The sequence below is a fragment of the Cetorhinus maximus genome, chromosome 28 (genome assembly GCF_964194155.1).
Source record: "Cetorhinus maximus chromosome 28, sCetMax3.hap1.1, whole genome shotgun sequence".
NCBI classification, from domain to species: Eukaryota; Metazoa; Chordata; class Chondrichthyes; order Lamniformes; family Cetorhinidae; genus Cetorhinus; species Cetorhinus maximus.
This window is the reverse complement of record NC_135906.1, coordinates 16,370,772-16,396,266: the sequence shown is the minus strand read 5'-3', so window position 1 is coordinate 16,396,266 and position 25,495 is coordinate 16,370,772. Positions and strand designations below refer to the sequence as shown.

Genomic DNA, 25,495 nt, shown 5'->3' with positions numbered 1-25,495 from the left:
CCTGCCCTACACACTCTCCCTCTCGCTGTGATTAAACACCCTGCCCTACACGCTCTCCCTCTCGCTGTGATTAAACACGCTGCCCTACATACTATCCCTCTTGTTTTGATTAAACACGCTGCCCTACATACTCTCCCTCTCGCTGTGAGTAAACACTCAACCCTACACGCTCTCCCTGTCGCTCTGATTAAACACCCAACCCTACACGCTCTCACTGTCGCTGTGATTAAACACCCTGCCCTACACACTCTCCCTCTCATTGTGATTAAACACTATGCCCTACACGCTCTCGCTCTCATTTTGATTAAACACTCTGCCCTACAAATTGTCCCTCTCACAGTGATTAAACATTCTGCCCTACACACTCTCCCTCTCACTGTGATTCAACACCCTGCCCTACATACTCTCCCTCTCACTGTGATTAAACACCCTGCCCTACACGCTCTCCCTGTCATTGTGATTAAACACCCTGCCCTACACACTCTCCCTCTCATTGTGATTAAACACTCTGCCCTACACGCTCTCTCTCTCATTGTGATTAAACACTCTGCCCTACACATTGTCCCTCTCACAGTGATTAAACATTCTGCCCTACACACTCTCCCTCTCACTGTGATTAAAGACCCTGCCCTACACACTCTCCCTCTCACTGTGATTAAACACCCTGCCCTACATACTCTCCCTCTGGCTGTGATTAAACACCCTGCCCTACATACTCTCCCTCTCGCTGTGATTAAACACGCTGCCCTACACACTCTCCCTCTCGCTGTGATTAAACACGCTGCCCTACACACTCTCCCTCTCGCTGTGATTAAACACCCTGCCCTACACACTCTCCCTCTCACTGTGATTAAACACCCTGCCCTACACACTCTCCCTCTCACTGTGATTAAACACCCTGCCGTACACACTCTCCCTCTCGCTGTGATTGAACACGCTGCCCTCCACGCTCTCCCTCTTGCTGTGATTAAACATGCTGCCCTACACACGCTCCCTCTCACTGTGATTAAAAACCCTGCCCTACACGCTCTCCCTCTTGCTGTGATTAAACACCCTGCCCTACACACTCTCCCTCTCGCTGTGATTAAACACCCTGCCCTACACACTCTCCCTCTCGCTGTGATTAAACACTCTGCCCTCCACGCTCTCCCTCTTGCTGTGATTAAACATTCTGCCCTACACACTCTCCCTCTCGTTGTGATTAAACACCCTGCCCTACACGCTCTCGCTCTCATTGTGATTAAACACCCTGCCCTACACACTCTCCCTCTCGCTGTGATTAAACACGCTGCCCTATGCGCTCTCCCTCTTGCTGTGATTAAACACGCTGCCCTACATACTGTCCCTCTCGCTGTGATTAAACACTCTGCCCTACACGCTCTCCCTCTCCATGTGATTAAACACCCTGCCCTAGATGCTCTCCCTCTCGCTGTGATTAAACACCCTGCCCTACACACTCTCCCTCTCGATGTGATTAAACACCCTGCCCTACACACTCTCCCTCTCGATGTGATTAAACACCCTGCCCTACACACTCTCCCTCTCGATGTGATTAAACAACCTGCCCTACACACTCTCCCTCTCACTGTGATTAAACACCCTGCCCTACACACTCTCCATCTCGATGTGATTAAACACCCTGCCATACACACTCTCCCTCTCGATGTGATTAAACACCCTGACCTACACACTCTCCCTCTCGCTGTGATTAAACACTCTGACCTACACGCTCTCCCTCTCACTGTGATTAAACACCCTGCCCTACACACTCTCCCTATCACTGTGATTAAACACGCTGCCCTACACGCTCTCCCTCTTTCTGTGATTAAACACCCTGCCCTACATACTGACCCTCTCGCTGTGATTAAACACTCTGCCCTACACGCACTCCCTCTCGCTGTGATTAAACACCCTGCCCTACACGCTCTCCCTCTTTCTGTGATTAAACACCCTGCCCTACATTCTCTCCCTCTCACTGTGATTAAACACACTGCCCTACACGCACTCCCACTCGCTGTGATTAAACACGCTGCCCTACACACTCTCCCTCTTGCTGTGATTAAACACTCTGCCCTACACACTCTCCCTCTCGCTGTGATTAAACACCCTGCCCTACACACTCTCCCTCTCACTGTGATTAAACACTCTGCCCTACACACTCTCCCTCTTGCTGTGATTAAACACTCTGCCCTACACACTCTCCCTCTCGCTGTGATTAAACACTCTGCCCTACACGCTCTCCCTCTTGCTGTGATTAAACACCCTGCCCTACACGCTCTCCCTCTCTCTGTGATTAATCACTCTGCCCTACATGCTCTCCCTCTTTCTGTGATTAAACACTCTGCCCTGCACGCACTCCCTTTCGCTGTGATTAAACACCCTGCCCTACACGCTCTCCCTCTCTCTGTGATTAAACACTCTGCCCTACATGCTCTCCCTCTTTCTGTGATTAAACACGCTACCCTACACACTCTCCCTCTCGCTGTGATTAAACACCCTGCCCTACACACTCTCCCTCTCACTGTGATTAAACACCCTGCCCTACACACTCTCCCTCTCACTGTGATTAAACACCCTGCCCTACACACTCTCCCTCTCACTGTGATTAAACACCCTGCCCTACACACTCTCCCTCTCACTGTGATTAAACACTCTGCCCTACACGCACTCCCTTTCGCTGTGATTAAACACTCTGCCCTACACACTCTCCCTCTCGCTGCGATAAAACACACTGCCCTACACACTCTCCCTCTCGCTGTGGTTAAACACCCTGCCCTACACACTCTCCCTCTCGCTGCGATAAAACACTCTGCCCTACACACTCTTCCTCTCGCTGTGGTTAAACACCCTGCCCTACACGCTCTCCCTCTTGCTGTGATTAAAGACCCTGCCCTACACACTCTCATTCTCGCTGCGATAAAACACTCTGCCCTACATGCTCTCCTTCTCGCTGTGGTTAATCAACCTGCCCTACTCTCTCTCATTCTCGCTGCGATAAAACACTCTGCCCTACACGCTCTACCTCTCACTGTGATTAAACACCCTGCCCTACACACTCTCATTCTCGCTGCAATAAAACACTCTGCCCTACATGCTCTCCTTCTCGCTGTGGTTAAACACCCTGCCCTACACACTCTCCCTCTCGCTGTGATTAAACACCCTGCCCTACAAACTCTCCCTCTCGCTGTGATTAAACACTCTGCCCTACACACTCTCCCTCTCGCTGTGATTAAACACCCTGCCCTACACACTCTCGCTCTCATTGTGATTAAACACCCTGCCCTACACACTCTCCCTCTCACTGTGATTAAACACCCTGCCCTACATACTCTCCCTCTCGTTGTGATTAAACACTCTGCCCTACATGCTCTCCCTCTCGCTGTGATTAAACACCCTGCCTTACACACTCTCCCTCTCACTGTGATTAAACACTCTGCCCTACATACTCTCCCTCTCGTTGTGATTAAACACTCTGCCCTACACGCTCTCCCTCTAGCTGTGATTAAACACTCTGCCCTACATGCTCTCCCTCTCGTTGTGATTAAACACCCTGCCCTACACGCTCTCCCTCTTGCTGTGATTAAAGACCCTGCCCTACACACTCTCATTCTCGCTGCGATAAAACACTCTGCCCTACATGCTCTCCTTCTCGCTGTGGTTAATCAACCTGCCCTACTCACTCTCATTCACGCTGCGATAAAACACTCTGCCCTACACGCTCTCCCTCTCACTGTGATTAAACACCCTGCCCTACACACTCTCATTCTCACTGTGATTAAACACCCTGCCCTATCTGCACTCCATCTCGCTGTGATTAAACACTCTGCCCTACATACTCTCCCTCTCACTGTGTTTAAACACCGTGCCCTAAACTCTCTCCCCCTCGTTGTGATTAAACACCCTGCCCTACACACTCTCCCTCTCGCTGTGATTAAACACCCTTCCCTACACGCACTCCCTCTCGCTGTGATTAAACATCCTGCCCTACACACTCTCCCTCTCACTATGATTAAACACCCTGCCCTACACACTCTCCCTCTCGCTGTGATTAAACACCCTACCCTACACACTCTCCCTCTCACTGTGATTAAACACTCTGCGCTACACACTCTCCCTCTTGCTGTGATTAAACACTCTGCCCTACACACTCTCCCTGTCGCTGTGATTAAACACCCTGCCCTACACGCTCTCCCTCTCGCTGTGATAAAGCATGCCTTAAATATTCTTCCTCTCGCTATGATTAAACACCCTGCCCTACATCCTCTCCCTCTCGCTGTGATTAAACACCCTGCCCTACACAATCTCCATCTCGTTGTTATATAACATCCTGGCGTACGTACTATCTCTCTCGCTCTGATCAGACATCCTCCTATAAACACTCTCCCTCTCGCTGTGATTAAATATACTGCCCTACATGCTCTCCCTCTCGCTGTGATTAAACACGCTGCCATACACACTGTCCCTCTCGCTGTGATTAAACACCCTGCTCTACACACTCTCCCTCTCGCTGTGATTAAACACTATGCCCTATGCACTCTCCCTATCGCTGTGATTAAACACCCTGCCCTACACACTCTCCCTATCGCTGTGATTAAACACCCTGCCCTACACGCTCTCCCTATCTCTGTGATTAAACACCCTGCCCTACACGCTCTCCCTATCTCTGTGATTAAACACCCTTTCCTACATGCTCACCCTCTCGGTGTGATTAAACACCCTGCCTTACACACTCTCCCTCTTGCTGTGATTAAACACCCTGCCCTACACACTCTCCCTCTCACTGTGATTAAACACCCTGCCCTACACACTCTCCCTCTCACTGTGATTAAACACCCTGCCCTACACACTCTCCCTCTCACTGTGATTAAACACCCTGCCCTACACACTCTCCCTCTCACTGTGAGTAAATACCCTTGCCTACACACTCTCCCTCTCACAGTGATTAAACATTCTGCCCTACACACTCTCCCTCTCACTGTGATTAAAGACCCTGCCCTACACACTCTCCCTCTCACTGTGATTAAACACCCTGCCCTACATACTCTCCCTCTGGCTGTGATTAAACACCCTGCCCTACATACTCTCCCTCTCGCTGTGATTAAACACGCTGCCCTACACACTCTCCCTCTCGCTGTGATTAAACACGCTGCCCTACACACTCTCCCTCTCGCTGTGATTAAACACCCTGCCCTACACACTCTCCCTCTCACTGTGATTAAACACCCTGCCCTACACACTCTCCCTCTCACTGTGATTAAACACCCTGCCGTACACACTCTCCCTCTCGCTGTGATTGAACACGCTGCCCTCCACGCTCTCCCTCTTGCTGTGATTAAACATGCTGCCCTACACACGCTCCCTCTCACTGTGATTAAAAACCCTGCCCTACACGCTCTCCCTCTTGCTGTGATTAAACACCCTGCCCTACACACTCTCCCTCTCGCTGTGATTAAACACCCTGCCCTACACACTCTCCCTCTCGCTGTGATTAAACACTCTGCCCTCCACGCTCTCCCTCTCGCTGTGATTAAACACCCTGCCCTACACACTCTCGCTCTCATTGTGATTAAACACCCTGCCCTACACACTCTCCCTCTCACTGTGATTAAACACCCTGCCCTACATACTCTCCCTCTCGTTGTGATTAAACACTCTGCCCTACATGCTCTCCCTCTCGCTGTGATTAAACACCCTGCCTTACACACTCTCCCTCTCACTGTGATTAAACACTCTGCCCTACATACTCTCCCTCTCGTTGTGATTAAACACTCTGCCCTACACGCTCTCCCTCTAGCTGTGATTAAACACTCTGCCCTACATGCTCTCCCTCTCGTTGTGATTAAACACCCTGCCCTACACGCTCTCCCTCTTGCTGTGATTAAAGACCCTGCCCTACACACTCTCATTCTCGCTGCGATAAAACACTCTGCCCTACATGCTCTCCTTCTCGCTGTGGTTAATCAACCTGCCCTACTCACTCTCATTCACGCTGCGATAAAACACTCTGCCCTACACGCTCTCCCTCTCACTGTGATTAAACACCCTGCCCTACACACTCTCATTCTCGCTGCGATAAAACACTCTGCCCTACATGCTCTCCTTCTCGCTGTGGTTAAACACCCTGCCCTACACACTCTCCGTCTCACTGTGATTAAACACCCTGCCTTACACACTCTCCCTCTCACTGTGATTAAACACCCTGCCCTACACACTCTCCCTCTCACTGTGATTAAACACCCTGCCCTACACACTCTCCCTCTCGCTGTGATTAAACACCCTGCCCTACACACTCTCCCTCTCGCTGTGATTAAACACCCTGCCCTACACACTCTCGCTCTCGTTGTGATTAAACACCCTGCCCTACACACTCTCCCTCTCACTGTGATTAAACACCCTTCCATACATACTCTCCCTCTCGTTGTGATTAAACACTCTGCCCTACACGCTCTCCCTCTAGCTGTGATTAAACACTCTGCCCTACATGCTCTCCCTCTCGTTGTGATTAAACACCCTGCCCTACACACTCTCCCTCTCGCTGTGATTAAACATCCTGCCTTACACACTCTCCCTCTCGCTGTGATTAAACATCCTGCCCAACATACTCTCCCTCTCACTGTGATTAAACACCCTGCCCTACACACTCTCCCTCTCGCTGTGATTAAACACCCTGCCCTACACGCTCTCCCTCTCGCTGTGATTAAACACCCTGCTGTAAACACTCTCCCTCTCGCTGTGATTAAACACCCTGCTTTAAAGACTCTCCGTCTCACTGTGATTAAACACCCTGCCCTATCTGCACTCCATCTCGCTGTGATTAAACACTCTGCCCTACATACTCTCCCTCTCACTGTGTTTAAACACCGTGCCCTAAACTCTCTCCCCCTCGTTGTGATTAAACACCCTGCCCTACACACTCTGCCTCTCGCTGTGATTAAACACCCTTCCCTACACGCACTCCCTCTCGCTGTGATTAAACATCCTGCCCTACACACTCTCCCTCTCACTATGATTAAACACCCTGCCCTACACACTCTCCCTCTCGCTGTGATTAAACACCCTACCCTACACACTCTCCCTCTCACTGTGATTAAACACTCTGCGCTACACACTCTCCCTCTTGCTGTGATTAAACACTCTGCCCTACACACTCTCCCTGTCGCTGTGATTAAACACCCTGCCCTACACGCTCTCCCTCTCGCTGTGATAAAGCATGCCTTAAATATTCTTCCTCTCGCTATGATTAAACACCCTGCCCTACATCCTCTCCCTCTCGCTGTGATTAAACACCCTGCCCTACACAATCTCCATCTCGTTGTTATATAACATCCTGGCGTACGTACTATCTCTCTCGCTCTGATCAGACATCCTCCTATAAACACTCTCCCTCTCGCTGTGATTAAATATACTGCCCTACATGCTCTCCCTCTCGCTGTGATTAAACACGCTGCCATACACACTGTCCCTCTCGCTGTGATTAAACACCCTGCTCTACACACTCTCCCTCTCGCTGTGATTAAACACTATGCCCTATGCACTCTCCCTATCGCTGTGATTAAACACCCTGCCCTACACACTCTCCCTATCGCTGTGATTAAACACCCTGCCCTACACGCTCTCCCTATCTCTGTGATTAAACACCCTGCCCTACACGCTCTCCCTATCTCTGTGATTAAACACCCTTTCCTACATGCTCACCCTCTCGGTGTGATTAAACACCCTGCCTTACACACTCTCCCTCTTGCTGTGATTAAACACCCTGCCCTACACACTCTCCCTCTCACTGTGATTAAACACCCTACCCTACACACTCTCCCTCTCACTGTGATTAAACACCCTGCCCTACACACTCTCCCTCTCACTGTGATTAAACACCCTGCCCTACACACTCTCCCTCTCACTGTGATTAAATACCCTTGCCTACACACTCTCCCTCTCACTGTGATTAAACACCCTGCCCTACACACTCTCATCCTCGCTGTGATTAAACACGCTGCCCTACACGCTCTCCCTCTTGCTGTGATTAAACACGCTGCCCTACACACTCTCCCTCTCGCTGTGATTAAACACCCTGCCCTACATGCTATCCCTCTCGCTGTGATTAAACACCCTGCGCTACACACTCTCCCTGTTGCCGTGATTAAACACCCTGCCCTACATGCTCTCCCTCTCAGTGATTAAACACGCTGCCCTACACGCTCTCCCTCTCGCTGTGATAAAACACCCTGCCCTATGCACTCTCCCTCCCGCTGTGATTAAACACGCTGCCCTACACACCCTCCCTCTCGCTGTGATTAAACACCCTGCCCTACACGCTCTCCCTCTCGCTGTGATTAAACACCCTGCCCTACACGCTCTCCCTCTCGCTGTGATAAAACACCCCGCCCTACACGCTCTCCCTCTCACTGTGATTAAACACCCTGCCCTACACGCTCTCCCTCTCACTGTGATTAAACACCCTGCCCTACACGCTCTCCCTCAGGCTGTGATTAAACACCCTGCCCTACACACTCTCCCTCTCGCTGTGATTAAACACCCTGCGCTACATACTCTCCCTCTCGCTGTGATAAAACACTCTGCCCTACACGCTCTCCCTCTCGCTGTGATTCAACACACTGCCGTACACACTCTCCCTCTTGCCGTGATTAAACACGCTGCCCTACATACTCTCCCTCTCGCTGTGATTAAACATCCTGCCCTACACGCTCTCCCTCTCGCTGTGATTAAACACTCTGCCCTACACACTCTCCCTCTCGCTGTGATTAAACACCCTGCCATACACGCTCTCCCTCTCGCTGTGATTAAACACTCTGCCCTACACACTCTCCCTCTCACTGTGATTAAACACCCTGCCCTACACGCTCTCCCTCTCGGTGTGATTAAACACCCTGCCGTACACATTCTCCCTCTCGCTGTGATTAAACACCCTGCCCTACACGCTCTCCCTCTCGGTGTGATTAAACACCCTGCCGTACACACTCTCCCTCTCGCTGTGATTAAACACCCTGCCCTACACACTCTCCCTCTCGCTGTGATTAAACACTCTGCCCTACACACTCTCCCTCTCGCTGTGATTAAACACGCTGCCCTACACGCTCTCCCTCTTGCTGTGATTAAACACTCTGCCCTACACGCTCTCCCTCTCGGTGTGATTAAACACTCTGCCCTACACACTCTCCCTCTCGCTGTGATTAAACACGCTGCCCTACACGCTCTCCCTCTTGCTGTGATTAAACATTCTGCCCTACAGACTCTCCCTCTAGCTGTGATTAAACACCCTGCCCTACACGCTCTCCCTCTCGCTGTGATTAAACATCCTGCCCAACATACTCTCCCTCTCGCTGTGATTAAACACGCTGCCCTACACACTCTCCCTCTCGCTGTGATTAAACATGCTGCCCGACACACTCTCCCTCTCGCTGTGATTAAACACCCTGCCCTACACACTCTCCCTCTCGCTGTGATTAAACACCCTGCCCCACACGCTCTCCCTCTCGCTGTGAATAAACACCCTGCCCTACACACTCTCCCTCTCGCTGTGATTAAACACCCTGCCCTACACACTCTCCCCCTCACTGTGATTAAACACCCTGCCCTACACACTCTCCCTCTGGCTGTGATTAAACACCCAACCCTACACACTCTCCCTCTCGCTGTGATTAAACACCCTGCCCTACACGCTCTCCCTCTCGCTGTGTTTAAACACCGTGCCCTAAACAATCTCCCCCTCGCTGTGATTAAACACCCTGCCCTACACACTCTCCCTCTCGCTGTGATTAAACACCCTGCGCTACACACTCTCCCTCTCGCTGGGATTAAACACGCTGCCCTACACACTCTCCCTCTCGCTGTGATTAGACACCCTGCCTTACACACTCTCCCTCTCGTTGTTATATAACATCCTGGCGTACGTACTATCTCTCTCGCTCTGATCAGACATCCTCCTATAAACACTCTCCCTCTTGCTGTGATTAAATATACTGCCCTACATGCTCTCCCTCTCGCTGTGATTAAACACCCTGCCCTACGCACTCTCGCTATCGCTGTGATTAAACACCCTGCCCTACATGCTCTCCCTCTCACTGTGATTAAACACCCTGCCCTACGCACTCTCGCTATCGCTGTGATTAAACACCCTGCCCTACACACTCTCCCCCTCGCTGTGATTAAACACGCTGCCCTACACACTCTGCCCCTCGCTGTGATTAAACATGCTGCTCTACACACTCTCCCTCTCGCTGTTATTAAACACTCTGCCCTCCACGCTGTCCCTCTCACTGTGATAAAACACCCTGCCCTACAAACTCTCATCCTCGCTGTGATATAACATCCTGCCCTACACGCTCTCCCTCTCACTGTGATTAAACACCGTGCCCTAAACTCTCTCCCCCTCGTTGTGATTAAACACCCTGCCCTACACACTCTCCCTCTCGCTGTGATTAAACACCCTGCCCTACACACTCTCCCTCTCGCTGTGATTAAACACCCTGCCCTACACACTCTCCCTCTCGCTGTGATTAAACACCCTGCCCTACAAACTCTCCCTCTCGCTGTGATTAAACATCCTGCCCTACACACTCTCCCTCTCGCTGTGATTAAACATCCTGCCCAACATACTCTCCCTCTCACTGTGATTAAACACCCTGCCCTACACACTCTCCCTCTCGCTGTGATTAAACACCCTGTCCTACACACTCTCCCTCTCGTTGTTATATAACATCCTGGCGTACGTACTATCTCTCTCGCTCTGATCAGACATCCCCCCATAAACACTCTCCCTCTTGCTGTGATTAAATATACTGCCCTACACACTCTCCCTCTCACTGTGATTAAACACCCTGCCCTACACACTCTCCCTCTCGCTGTGATTAAACACCCTGCCCTACACACTCTCCCTCTCGTTGTGATTAAACACCCTGCCCTACACACTCTCCCTCTCACTGTGATTAAACACCCTGCCCTACATACTCTCCCTCTCGTTGTGATTAAACACTCTGCCCTACATGCTCTCCCTCTCGCTGTGATTAAACACCCTGCCCTACACACTCTCCCTCTCGCTGTGATTAAACATCCTGCCTTACACACTCTCCCTCTCGCTGTGATTAAACATCCTGCCCAACATACTCTCCCTCTCACTGTGATTAAACACCCTGCCCTACACACTCTCCCTCTCGCTGTGATTAAACACCCTGCCCTACACGCTCTCCCTCTCGCTGTGATTAAACACCCTGCTTTAAACACTCTCCCTCTCGCTGTGATTAAACACCCTGCTTTACAGACTCTCCGTCTCACTGTGATTAAACACCCTGCCCTATCTGCACTCCATCTCGCTGTGATTAAACACTCTGCCCTACATACTCTCCCTCTCACTGTGTTTAAACACCGTGCCCTAAACTCTCTCCCCCTCGTTGTGATTAAACACCCTGCCCTACACACTCTCCCTCTCGCTGTGATTAAACACCCAGCCCTACACGCTCTTCCTCTCGCTGTGATTAAACATCCTGCCCTACACACTCTCCCTCTCACTATGATTAAACACCCTGCCCTACACACTCTCCCTCTCACTGTGATTAAACACCCTACCCTACACACTCTCCCTCTCACTGTGATTAAACACTCTGCGCTACACACTCTCCCTCTTGCTGTGATTAAACACTCTGCCCTACACACTCTCCCTGTCGCTGTGATTAAACACCCTGCCCTACACGCTCTCCCTCTCGCTGTGATAAAGCATGCCTTAAATATTCTTCCTCTCGCTATGATTAAACACCCTGCCCTACATCCTCTCCCTCTCGCTGTGATTAAACACCCTGCCCTACACAATCTCCATCTCGTTGTTACATAACATCCTGGCGTACGTACTATCTCTCTCGCTCTGATCAGACATCCTCCTATAAACACTCTCCCTCTCGCTGTGATTAAATATACTGCCCTACATGCTCTCCCTCTCGCTGTGATTAAACACGCTGCCATACACACTGTCCCTCTCGCTGTGATTAAACACCCTGCTCTACACACTCTCCCTCTCGCTGTGATTAAACACTATGCCCTATGCACTCTCCCTATCGCTGTGATTAAACACCCTGCCCTACACACTCTCCCTATCGCTGTGATTAAACACCCTGCCCTACACGCTCTCCCTATCTCTGTGATTAAACACCCTGCCCTACACGCTCTCCCTATCTCTGTGATTAAACACCCTTTCCTACATGCTCACCCTCTCGGTGTGATTAAACACCCTGCCCTACACACTCTCCCTCTTGCTGTGATTAAACACCCTGCCCTACACACTCTCCCTCTCACTGTGATTAAACACCCTGCCCTACACACTCTCCCTCTCACTGTGATTAAACACCCTGCCCTACACACTCTCCCTCTCACTGTGATTAAACACCCTGCCCTACACACTCTCCCTCTCACTGTGATTAAACACCCTTGCCTACACACTCTCCCTCTCACTGTGATTAAACACCCTGCCCTACACACTCTCATCCTCGCTGTGATTAAACACGCTGCCCTACACGCTCTCCCTCTTGCTGTGATTAAACACGCTGCCCTACACACTCTCCCTCTCGCTGTGATTAAACACCCTGCCCTACATGCTATCCCTCTCGCTGTGATTAAACACGCTGCGCTACACACTCTCCCTGTTGCCGTGATTAAACACCCTGCCCTACACGCTCTCCCTCTCGCTGTGATTAAACACCCTGCCCTACACGCTCTCCCTCTCGCTGTGATAAAACACCCTGCCCTACACGCTCTCCCTCTCACTGTGATAAAACACCCTGCCCTACACACTCTCCCTCTCGCTGTGATTAAACACCCTGCCCTACACACTCTCCCTCTCGCTGAGATTAAACACTCTGCCCTACACGCTCTCCCTCTCACTGTGATTAAACACCCTGCCCTACACGCTCTCCCTCATGCTGTGATTAAACACCCTGCCCTACACGCTCTCCCTCTCGCTGTGATTAAACACCCTGCCCTACACGCTCTCCCTCTCACTGTGATTAAACACCCTGCCCTACACGCTCTCCCTCAGGCTGTGATTAAACACCCTGCCCTACACACTCTCCCTCTCGCTGTGATTAAACACCCTGCGCTACATACTCTCCCTCTCGCTGTGATTAAACACTCTGCCCTACACGCTCTCCCTCTCGCTGTGATTAAACACACTGCCGTACACACTCTCCCTCTTGCCGTGATTAAACACGCTGCCCTACATACTCTCCCTCTCGCTGTGATTAAACATCCTGCCCTACACGCTCTCCCTCTCGCTGTGATTAAACACTCTGCCCTACACACTCTCCCTCTCGCTGTGATTAAACACCCTGCCCTACACGCTCTCCCTCTCGCTGTGATTAAACACTCTGCCCTACACACTCTCCCTCTCACTGTGATTAAACACCCTGCCCTACACGCTCTCCCTCTCGGTGTGATTAAACACCCTGCCGTACACATTCTCCCTCTCGCTGTGATTAAACACCCTGCCCTACACGCTCTCCCTCTCGGTGTGATTAAACACCCTGCCGTACACACTCTCCCTCTCGCTGTGATTAAACACCCTGCCCTACACACTCTCCCTCTCGCTGTGATTAAACACTCTGCCCTACACACTCTCCCTCTCGCTGTGATTAAACACGCTGCCCTACACGCTCTCCCTCTTGCTGTGATTAAACACTCTGCCCTACACGCTCTCCCTCTCGGTGTGATTAAACACTCTGCCCTACACACTCTCCCTCTCGCTGTGATTAAACACGCTGCCCTACACGCTCTCCCTCTTGCTGTGATTAAACATTCTGCCCTACAGACTCTCCCTCTCGCTGTGATTAAACACCCTGCCCTACACGCTCTCCCTCTCGCTGTGATTAAACATCCTGCCCAACATACTCTCCCTCTCGCTGTGATTAAACACGCTGCCCTACACACTCTCCCTCTCGCTGTGATTAAACATGCTGCCCGACACACTCTCCCTCTCGCTGTGATTAAACACCCTGCCCTACACACTCTCCCTCTCGCTGTGATTAAACACCCTGCCCCACACGCTCTCCCTCTCGCTGTGAATAAACACCCTGCCCTACACACTCTCCCTCTCGCTGTGATTAAACACCCTGCCCTACACACTCTCCCCCTCACTGTGATTAAACACCCTGCCCTACACACTCTCCCTCTGGCTGTGATTAAACACCCAACCCTACACACTCTCCCTCTCGCTCTGATTAAACACCCTGCCCTACACGCTCTCCCTCTCGCTGTGTTTAAACACCGTGCCCTAAACAATCTCCCCCTCGCTGTGATTAAACACCCTGCCCTACACACTCTCCCTCTCGCTGTGATTAAACACCCTGCGCTACACACTCTCCCTCTCGCTGGGATTAAACACGCTGCCCTACACACTCTCCCTCTCGCTGTGATTAGACACCCTGCCCTACACACTCTCCCTCTCGTTGTTATATAACATCCTGGCGTACGTACTATCTCTCTCGCTCTGATCAGACATCCTCCTATAAACACTCTCCCTCTTGCTCTGATTAAATATACTGCCCTACATGCTCTCCCTCTCGCTGTGATTAAACACCCTGCCCTACACGCTCTCCCTCTCACTGTGATTAAACACCCTGCCCTAAACTCTCTCCCCCTCGTTGTGATTAAACACCCTGCCCTACACACTCTCCCTCTCGCTGTGATTAAACACCCTGCCCTACACACTCTCCCTCTCGCTGTGATTAAACACCCTGCCCTACACACTCTCCCTCTCGCTGTGATTAAACACCCTGCCCTACACACTCTCCCTCTCGCTGTGATTAAACATCCTGCCCTACACACTCTCCCTCTCGCTGTGATTAAACATCCTGCCCAACATACTCTCCCTCTCACTGTGATTAAACACCCTGCCCTACACACTCTCCCTCTCGCTGTGATTAAACACCCTGTCCTACACACTCTCCCTCTCGTTGTTATATAACATCCTGGCGTACGTACTATCTCTCTCGCTCTGATCAGACATCCCCCCATAAACACTCTCCCTCTTGCTGTGATTAAATATACTGCCCTACACACTCTCCCTCTCACTGTGATTAAACACCCTGCCCTACACACTCTCCCTCTCGCTGTGATTAAACACCCTGCCCTACACACTCTCCCTCTCGTTGTGATTAAACACTCTGCCCTACACACTCTCCCTCTCACTGTGATTAAACACCCTGCCCTACATACTCTCCCTCTCGTTGTGATTAAACACTCTGCCCTACATGCTCTCCCTCTCTATGTGATTAAACACCCTGCCCTACACACTCTCCCTCTCACTGTGATTAAACACTCTGCCCTACATACTCTCCCTCTCGTTGTGATTAAACACTCTGCCCTACACGCTCTCCCTCTTGCTGTGATTAAACACTCTGCCCTACATGCTCTCCCTCTCGCTGTGATTAAACATCCTGCCCAACATACTCTCCCTCTCACTGTGATTAAACACCCTGCCCTACACACTCTCCCTCTCGCTGTGATTAAATACCCTGCCCTACACGCTCTCCCTCTCGCTGTGATTAAACACTCTGCCCTACACACTCTCCCTCTTGCTGTGATTAAACACTCTGCCCTACATGCTCTCCCTCTCGCTGTGATTAAACATCCTGCCCAACATACTCTCCCTCTCACTGTGATTAAACACCCTGCCCTACACACTCTCCCTCTCGCTGTGATTAAACACCCTGCCCTACACGCTCTCCCTCTCGCTGTGATTAAACACCCTGCTTTAAACACTCTCCCTCTCGCTGTGATTAAACACCCTGCTTTAAACACTCTCCGTCTCACTGTGATTAAACACCCTGCCCTACACGGTCTCCCTCTCGGTGTGATTAAACACCCTGCCGTACACACTCTCCCTCTCGCTGTGATTAAACACCCTGCCCTACACACTCTCCCTCTCGCTGTGATTAAACACTCTGCCCTACACACTCTCCCTCTCGCTGTGATTAAACACGCTGCCCTACATGCTCTCCCTCTTGCTGTGATTAAACACTCTGCCCTACACGCTCTCCCTCTCACTGTGATTAAACACTCTGACCTACACACTCTCCCTCTCGCTGTGATTAAACATGCTGCCCTACACGCTCTCCCTCTTGCTGTGATTAAACACTCTGCCCTACAGACTCTCCCTCTCGCTGTGATTAAACACCCTGCCCTACACGCTCTCCCTCTCGCTGTGATTAAACTTCCTGCCCAACATACTCTCCCTCTCGCTGTGATAAAGCATGCCTTAAATATTCTTCCTCTCGCTATGATTAAACACCCTGCCCTACATCCTCTCCCTCTCGCTGTGATTAAACACCCTGCCCTACACACTCTCCCTCTCGTTGTTATATAACATCCTGGCGTACGTACTATCTCTCTCGCTCTGATCAGACATCCTCCTATAAACACTCTGCCTCTCGCTGTGATTAAATATACTGCCCTACATGCTCTCCCTCTCGCTGTGATTAAACACGCTGCCATACACACTGTCCCTCTCGCTGTGATTAAACACCCTGCTCTACACACTCTCCCTCTCGCTGTGATTAAACACTATGCCCTATGCACTCTCCCTATCGCTGTGATTAAACACCCTGCCCTACACACTCTCCCTCTCACTGTGATTAAACACCCTGCCCTACATGCTGTCCCTCTCACTGTGATTAAACACCCTGCCGTACGCACTCTCCCTATCGCTGTGATTAAACACCCTGCCCTCCACGCTGTCCCATCACTGTGATTAAACACACTGCCCTACATACTCTCCCTCTCGCTGTGATTAAACACTCTGCCCTACACACTCTCCCTTTCGCTGTGATTAAACACCCTACCCTACACACTCTCCTTCTCGCTGTGATTAAACACGCTGCCCTGCACGCACTCCCTCTCGCTGTGATTAAATACCCTGCCCTACATACCCGCCCTCTCACTGTGATTAAACACGCTGCCCTATACGCTCTCCCTCTCAATGTGATTAAACACGCTGCTCTACACGCTATCCCTCTCGCTGTGATTAAACACTCTGCCCTACACACTATTCCTCTTGCTGTGATTAAACACGCTGCCCTACACACTCTCCCTCTCACTGTGATTAAACACCCTGCCCTACACACTCTCCCTATCGCTGTGATTAAACACCCTGCCCTACACGCTCTCCCTATCTCTGTGATTAAACACCCTGCCCTACACGCTCTCCCTATCTCTGTGATTAAACACCCTGCCCTACATGCTCTCCCTATCTCTGTGATTAAACACCCTTTCCTACATGCTCACCCTCTCGGTGTGATTAAACACCCTGCCCTACACACTCTCCCTCTTGCTGTGATTAAACACCCTGCCCTACACACTCTCCCTCTCACTGTGATTAAACACCCTGCCCTACACACTCTCCCTCTCACTGTGATTAAACACCCTGCCCTACACACTCTCCCTCTCACTGTGATTAAACACCCTGCCCTACACACTCTCCCTCTCACTGTGATTAAACACCCTGCCCTACACACTCTCCCTCTCACTGTGATTAAACACCCTGCCCTACACACTCTCATCCTCGCTGTGATTAAACACGCTGCCCTACATGCTCTCCCTCTCAGTGATTAAACACTCTGCCCTACACGCTCTCCCTCTCACTGTGATTAATCACCCTGCCCTACACACTCTCCCTCTCACTGTGATTAAACACCCTGCCCTACACGCTCTCCCTCTCGCTGTGATTAAACACCCTGCCCTACGCACTCTCCCTCCCGCTGTGATTAAACACGCTGCCCTACACACCCTCCCTCTCGCTGTGATTAAACACCCTGCCCTACACGCTCTCCCTCTCTCTGTGATTAAACACCCTGCCCTACACGCTCTCCCTCTCGCTGTGATTAAACACCCTGCCCTACACACCCTCCCTCTCGCTGTGATTAAACACCCTGCCCTACACGCTCTCCCTCTCGCTGTGATTAAACACCCTGCCCTACACACCCTCCCTCTCGCTGTGATTAAACACGCTGCCCTACACACTCTCCCTCTCACTGTGATTAAACACTCTGCCCTACACACTCTCCTTCTCGCTGTGATTAAACACTCTGCCCTACACGGTCTCCCTCTCACTGTGATTAAACACCCTGCCCTACATGCTCTCCCTCTCACTGTGATTAAACACCCTGCCCTACACACTCTCCTTCTCGCTGTGATTAAACACCCTGCCCTACACGCTCTCCCTTTCGCTGTGATTAAACACTCTGCCCTACACACTCTCCCTCTCGCTGTGATTAAACACCCTGCCCTACACACTCTCCTTCTCGCTGTGATTAAACACCCTGCCCTACACGCTCTCCCTTTCGCTGTGATTAAACAGCCTGCCCTACACGCTCTCCCTCTCGCTGTGATTACACACTCTGCCCCACACGCTCTCCCTCTCGCTGTGATTAAACACGCTGCCCTACACACTCTCCTATATATTTCCACATTCTTCTGCTTCTCCTACAATCTACAGATGTTTCATGCCCAGACTTGGTCTTACTTCATTTCTAATTTACATCCTCCTGCTTCCTATTTTATTTCTCTCTTTGCCCCATCTGACTGTGTGCATCCAAGTAAAGCACTTAGTACTCCAGTACACAAACACAGCACTATATATAGGGTACAAATAGTGTACACATTGTACACAGGAGCTGATATTGATCAGGAGCAGAATTATTGATCAGTAGTTGGATATTGATCAGGAACAAGGTATCAATCAGGAACAGGATAGTGATCAGGTGCTTGATATTCAGAATCAGGCACGTTCAACAGTTTTTTGCAAATATGTGGTAATAATCAGTTTAGAAAGTAAATCTGATTAAAAACCAAAATTTGTAGAACAACAATAGCTGTGAAAGTCTGAGACTAGGGAAAGATCAGCTCAATGACCAAGCTCATCAATGAGAAGGGACAATCAGCCAGGGTCCCTGACAGCTGCAACTCCCACAGCTATGCCAATTGTACAGGCCAGAAATCCAAATGGAGATCAACTGGTGTGTGTGACTCAGTACCACTGAAAACTGAGAAAACCCACTGCATTGTTAGGGGAACTAATAGGTGAATAAACAGTGCTGTACACTCAGTGTTTATGTCACAGGCCTCGCTGTCCTGGTTAAAGGTTGTTGGGCATGATGCTCTGAACTGTACAGCTCTTTAATTTGGCAGCTATGGATAGTTTAATAACTGGATTTTTCCACTGTTCCGTGGCAGGAGTTGTTGCCTCTATAATCAATTCATGTAGGCAATAGGGGTTGGTGGGGTAAAGAAGCTGCTCACAATGCACAGTCATTGGGTGTATCAGTGGTGCATAAGCCTGGAGAAAGTGCACAAACACAGCTTGTTTAAGCTGGGGCCATTCCCAGGAATGCCAAACAGGCGACAAACCAAAGCATTGCTGACCGCCAGCCACACTGCTTACAGAGCCCGACATCAATATCGCATCTACAATTGAGGGTAACCCCTCCTACTGGTGGCCTCCTCTTCCTTGCTCTATATTCATAGTCTCCTGTCAGTAAACTCATAGAGATGCATTTGATGTTTGAATGCCTTAAGTCCCAGGATGGAGTGGTTGTTTGAGTGCTTGTTGTCCCAGGGGGGAGTTGATGTTTGAATGCCTGAGGTCCCAGGATGGAGCTGATGTTTGAGTGCTGTTGCCCCAGGATAGAGCTGTTTCGATTTCCCACCACCCTCTTTTGCCCTCAATTACTATTTCATGTTCAGTAAACACAGAGGGGCTACAAACCTAAGAGTCCTGGTGAATCGTTTCTTGATGTCTTCCTCACTGAAGGAGAAATGCATAACACTGAAGTCAGATCCTCGGCCACACTGAGAACCTTCTGCGAGGATGCACAATGTCAGCTATACCGCCAAGACAACTTCCACCGATCAACTTCCCCAGCACTTACTCACTTCTCTCTCTGTCTCGAGGTATCAGAGGTAGCATGGCTGCTTGCAAAACCCGGACACAGATTCGCTGCTCTGGACTGAACCAGGCTGAATTTAATTAAAAAGATATCTGATTTACATGATCCATTCACAGGATTAACAGCTGATAACTTTTAGGCAGAGAGACAACACAAGCAGTTATCTTAGCAACAAATCCTCATGGTTGTCAGGAAGATACCCATCTTGGTCCCTTCGCTTAATGGCTCTGGGGTAAATGTACTGCCTGGGATTGTCCTGATCCCTCAGAGCAGGACATCACCAGAGTAAGTCTATGGTCTGTGCTTAATTAACTGATGTCCAAGGGCTTAGTGTCCCTCCTCTGGCCCAGGCAGGGGATAAATAAGCACGAGTCCCTGCTCCTGATGGAAGGTAAACATATGGGGCCACTGAATAAGGATAGAATTGGGCTCAGCTGGGATCCCTTTCAATCTGTGTAAATTGCCCCAGTGTCAATAGAATCGAACCACAGAAACTGTCGGTGCCATCAGGAAAGGTAACCCCTGTACAGGAGAGGCAGAGGCAGTGTCAGGGAGAGAGTTCTGTAGGATGGAGAGCCAGTGCCTGAAACTTCCAGTGCTCCATTTGGATCTTGTGGTAGTGGTTGCAGAGCTTTGGATTGCTCTGGATTTACCCACTGTTCTGGCCTGACCAGAGTGGCCTGGCCAGAGCAGATAATTCCTCAGGTGCAGTGACGGGAGGCATCTGCCAAGATATCTGTACAGATGGGACACACTGACTGAGAACCCAGATTCCACTCTCAGCAAATAATTTTATTCTGTCCACTTTTGATCCAATGCTTTTTAATATTTTGTGAAATATTCATGAGACAGAGTATTGAGAATCTCATGAGGTAATCATTTACAAATCTATTCTCCAGTGCCTCTTCTCCCAAAGTATAACCCTAACCCTAATCTCAAACTTATCCTATGCTCCAATCCTACTTGTATCCCTTCCCCATTCCTATCCCAAACAATAGCCTATCTCTAAACCCTAATTCCAATTCTACCCCATTCCTAATCCTAACTCAATTCCTGATATTAAATCTATTAATTCTTTACCCAGAGAGTGGTCAGAATGTGGAGCTTGTTACCACAGGGAGTGATTGAGGCAAGTAGCATGGATGCATTTAAGGGGAAGCTGTATAAGTACACGAGGATAAAGGAGCAGATATATGCTGATAGGTCGAGATGAAGGTGGTGGGAGGAAATTCATGTCGGACATAAACACCAGCACAGACCTTAAAGGGCCTGTTTCTGAGCAGTAAATTCTATGTAATCAATCACTAACCCAGTGGTTCAGTTTTTGTGGCATTCTTGGAATAAGTGTAAGTTAGTAAATATTGTATCAGTGCAGGTTTGGCAGAAAATGCTTGAACCTGAGCTAAATTATATGATGTGAAGGTCAGTGTGAACAGGATTTTTTTAATGTGAAATCTTCATAAAATGTCCCAGTAGGTCAGGGGGTAAATGTGATAATGAGCCATGTGGATTGAGAGGGCCCTGGGTCTTTGATCTCATTATCTGATTTCACAGGAACCATGACATTTCTGTCAGTATCAGTGAGGGTTGATAGTCAGAGAAATTATCCAGTGAGACCTGCTCCCCTCCCCCATCCCAGACTCGATCCAGTGACTCCTGACCCCATCTACCCATCCCCCCTTCGAATTTCTATCTAGCTATTTACCCCACCCCCCCGCCCAACCCCACCTCATATTTTTATCCAGAGACCTTCCCCTGCCCCTGTCTCTATTCAGGGGCCCTCCCTCTTTCAGTTTCTTTTAAGGGTCCCGGCTGCAAAATGAACATCAGAAGAGGATGGGATTTGGTTGTGATGCCCAGTCTGGTTGATTAGCCTGCCCCTACACTCTTGGGCACTTGAAGAATAGCTACTTGGGTAAGACACTGGAAAGTGGCTGATTCCCATGGATCTGTATCCCAGCAAGACCCCCAGTGCTTTCAGGAGGGTGAGCAGAGACTGATAAACCTACAACCTATTCCTGTTCCAAACAGACTGACCAACTCACAGGATAAAAGCACATGCTATGTGCTATTACGCTCTGCCAAGTAATCTAGGTAGAACAAAGCTGTACAGCTGGCAGAGTGAAGTTAACTGAATCTTGAGAGAGGGAACAATTTGCACCATAGGTGGTGCAGGCACTTATGGAGGTTGGAAAGGGAGGTGTGAGTGGAGGGGTGGGATTCAGCGTTCAGCCTCGTATTGATGAAAATTCAAAAGAGTGGTGATTCAGTTAGGTTTCTGAATCCATTTGGAGGTGATCCTGCCAGAGTTTTGCAAGGACCTAGCCAGCTGAATCGCTCCAAGTGTTGAGAAATACTGGCTCCAGCTTTTAGCAGTAGTCCAGGAGGGTGTGTGCTGTGTTAGTGATGTCAGTTTGTCCTATCCCCTTTTATCCAGCTGTGACGACAGAGCCATTCATTTCCAGCTTAGAGCTGGCTATTTGCCAGAAGTTGGAATAATGCATAAGTAATCATGCTCCTGATTTAAAACACCATCCTTGTCTGCATTGTTCCAGTGAAGCTCAACGCAAACTGGAGGAACAGCACCTCATCTTCCGACTAGGCACTTTACAGCCTTCCGGACTGAATATTTTCAACAATTTTAGATCATGAACTCTCTCCTCCATCCCCACCCCCTTTCCGATCCCCCCCCCCACTTTTTTCCCCAATAATTATAAAGATTTTTCTTTTTCCATCTATTTCCATTATTTTTAAATGTATTTCCATCCATTGTTTTATCTCTACCTTTTAGCCTATTTCAATCCCTTCCCTTCACCCCACCCCACCCCCACTAGGGCTACCTGTACCTTGCTTGTCCTGCTTTCTACCCTTAATTATCACATTCCTTAGATAATATCACTACCTTCAACACCTCTTTGCCCTTTTGTCTATGACATCTTTTGGCTCTCTCCACCTGTCACTGGCCCTCTATCCAGCTCTACCTGTCCCACCCGCCCCCCCCTTAAACCAGCTTATATTTCACCTCTTTTCTATTTTCACTTAGTTCTGCTGAAGAGTCATACGGACTCGAAACGTAAACTGTGTTCCTCTCCGCAGATGCTGCCAGACCTGCTGAGTTTTTCCAGGTATTTTTATTTTTGTTTTGGGTTTCCAGCATCCGCAGTTTTTTGCTTTTATCCTTGTTTCTTACTCTCCCTCAATATCCACTGAGTAGAGGTGGACCATTTCTGGGGGCCAGAGCTCTCACTTTGGTTGGAATCGGTGATCCAGGTGTAAATTGTACACAGAATTGTGCTGGTTTTGTAAAGTGCTTTTTGCTTCTGGAGTATTTGGTCAAACTAATTTGCATATTGCTAAATATAAAATCTGCCATGAACCAGCACAGATTGGGTAGCGATTTCAGAAGGTTTTGTTTTAAAAGCTACTCCTTGATATATTTAAGAGTGGTGTCTTGGTAAAGTTTGATTAATACAGCAGAAAATTGGCTTATCACCAAAAATAACCATTTTAATCAGTGTTAATCCACCATCTGTGAGTAACCTTATTTTAAATGACTGAAAATGACTTTTTAAAAATGATACAGAGCCATTTGTTAATTATATTGGAGGACAGTAGCCATTTATTTAAAATGCTTTAAAAACATGACCATTAGTGTACCAAAAAACAGCTTAACCTATGTCTCCTCGAAGACTGACAAATAGGCACAATTAGCAGAATTCCAAATGGTGATTAATTCATCCTGTGGGGTATGGCGAGTTTTGTAGGTGGGGTTTGTTTCTAGCACAATGCTTTTTAAACCAACCACAGAAGATCATGGAAACTCGATTTGCCCCGGATGCAATTTGCCTTTTAAATTTCCTGATGTTCTACACTGACTTGGCTGATTTCAGGTGAATTGTGATAAAAAGAAATAGCAAAACTCAGGACAAACATCGTTCATTACTCCAACAAGAAATTGTATTTTTACACTGCCTGTATTGTGGAAAAATGTCCCAATGAGACAAAAATGGATGTTGAGACGTAGAAGGAGATATTCGCCGGGAACGACTGAAAACTTGGTCACAGAGGTAGGTTATAAAGGGTGCCATAAAGGTGGATTGGTTTAGGGATGGAATTCCAGAGCTTAGGACCTTGGCAGTTGAAGGCACAGCCACCAATAGCGGGATGATTAAAATCGGGGATGCTCAAGAGGATGGAATTTGAGTAGCATAGAGATCGCGGAGGGTTGTGGGCCTGGAAGAGGTTGCAGAGACGGGGGTGGGAGTGGGGTGGGGGGGGGAGGTTGGTGGGTGAGGGCTTGAAGGGATTCAAAAACAAGGATTAGCATTTTCAAATGGAGGCACTGCCTTACTGGGAGCGAATGTATGTGAGAATAGGTCTAAATTATGATGTGAGCAGCAGGGTTTGGGATGAGCTAAAGTTTATTGTGGGTGGAAGATAGGAGGCAGGCTAGAAGAACATGAGAATAGTAAGTTTAGAGGTAAAGAAGGTATTGATGAGGGTTTCAGCAGCGGATCAGCAGAGGTAGGAGCAGAGACAGGCAATGCTACAGAGCTAGCAGGGTGATGGACAGGGTATGGGGTCAAATTGGACTCTGTGGTTGTGTGAACAACCTGGCTCAACCTGAGACAGTGACCAGGGAGGGAATGGAATGAGTGGCTGGAGAACAAAGTTTTTGTTAGGGGCCAGAGACAACGGCTTCCAACTTTTCAATGCTTAATTAAGGAAATTATTTCCTATCTAGGATTGGACATGGGACAAGCAGCTTGATAGCACAGAAGCGGTGGAGGGATTGAGAGAGGGGGTGTACAGTTGGCTGTCGTCAGCATGCATATGGAAGCTGAGCACACGTCTGCCACTAATGTTGCAAATAGGCAGCATGTGGATGAGAAATAGGAGGTGGCCAAGGAGAGATCCTTGGGAAACTCCCAAAGTGACAGTGCAGGTGCAAGAAGGGAAGCTAATGCTGGTGGTGCCCTAGCTATGACCGGATAAGGAAGATTGAAGTTAACTGTGAGCAGTCCCATCGAACTGGACATTGGAGAAGTGTTGAAGGAGGATGATAAGAACGACTGTGTTAACAATTGCAAACAGATCAAGGAGGATAAGGAAAGGGTTGTCTAGAGTTGCAGGAAAGAAAGACATGGATTTCGGAGTTGACAACTTGTTCATGCATTTTGGAGAGGAAAGGGAGGTTGGAGTTAGGACGGTAATTTGAAAGGACAGAAGGATTGAAACTCTTTCGAGTTATCGACAGTCACAGATTGCAACTCTTTCGAGTACAATCACAGTTCTTGGTTTCAGGGAGTGGGACATGAACCCACAACCCTCTGATTCAAAGGCGAGGGTGCTATGAACTGAGCCACAGCTGACACCTCCACAGAAGGATTGAAGGTGAATTTTTGAGGAGGGGCTGAATATTGGTTGTTTTGAAAGGAGTGGGGGGATGGTCACAGCCTCAGGAGAGGGAACTGTTAATAATATCAGCTAGGTCTAAGGCAATCCTTAAAATCTACCTCTCTGAGCAAGCCTTTGATCATCTAACCCAATATCTC

The 25,495-nt window shown here is 49.3% G+C and overlaps 1 protein-coding gene across 2 annotated transcripts in view; it reads right to left on the bottom strand.

Moving 5' to 3' along the window:
• pde4a (phosphodiesterase 4A, cAMP-specific) overlaps nucleotides 1-25,495 on the bottom strand; it is a 416,509-nt gene that overhangs the window by 123,338 nt on the left and 267,676 nt on the right. Inside the window, exon 1 of one of the 2 annotated variants that reach the window (XM_078531260.1) lies at nucleotides 19,760-19,974. The exons of the other annotated variant lie outside the window; for it this stretch is intronic. Within the exon in view, the coding sequence (XP_078387386.1) occupies nucleotides 19,760-19,815 (56 nt within the window). The 5' untranslated portion in view covers nucleotides 19,816-19,974. Of the gene's footprint in view, nucleotides 1-19,759; nucleotides 19,975-25,495 lie in introns of those variants that run through there. 2 annotated transcript variants of the gene reach the window in all.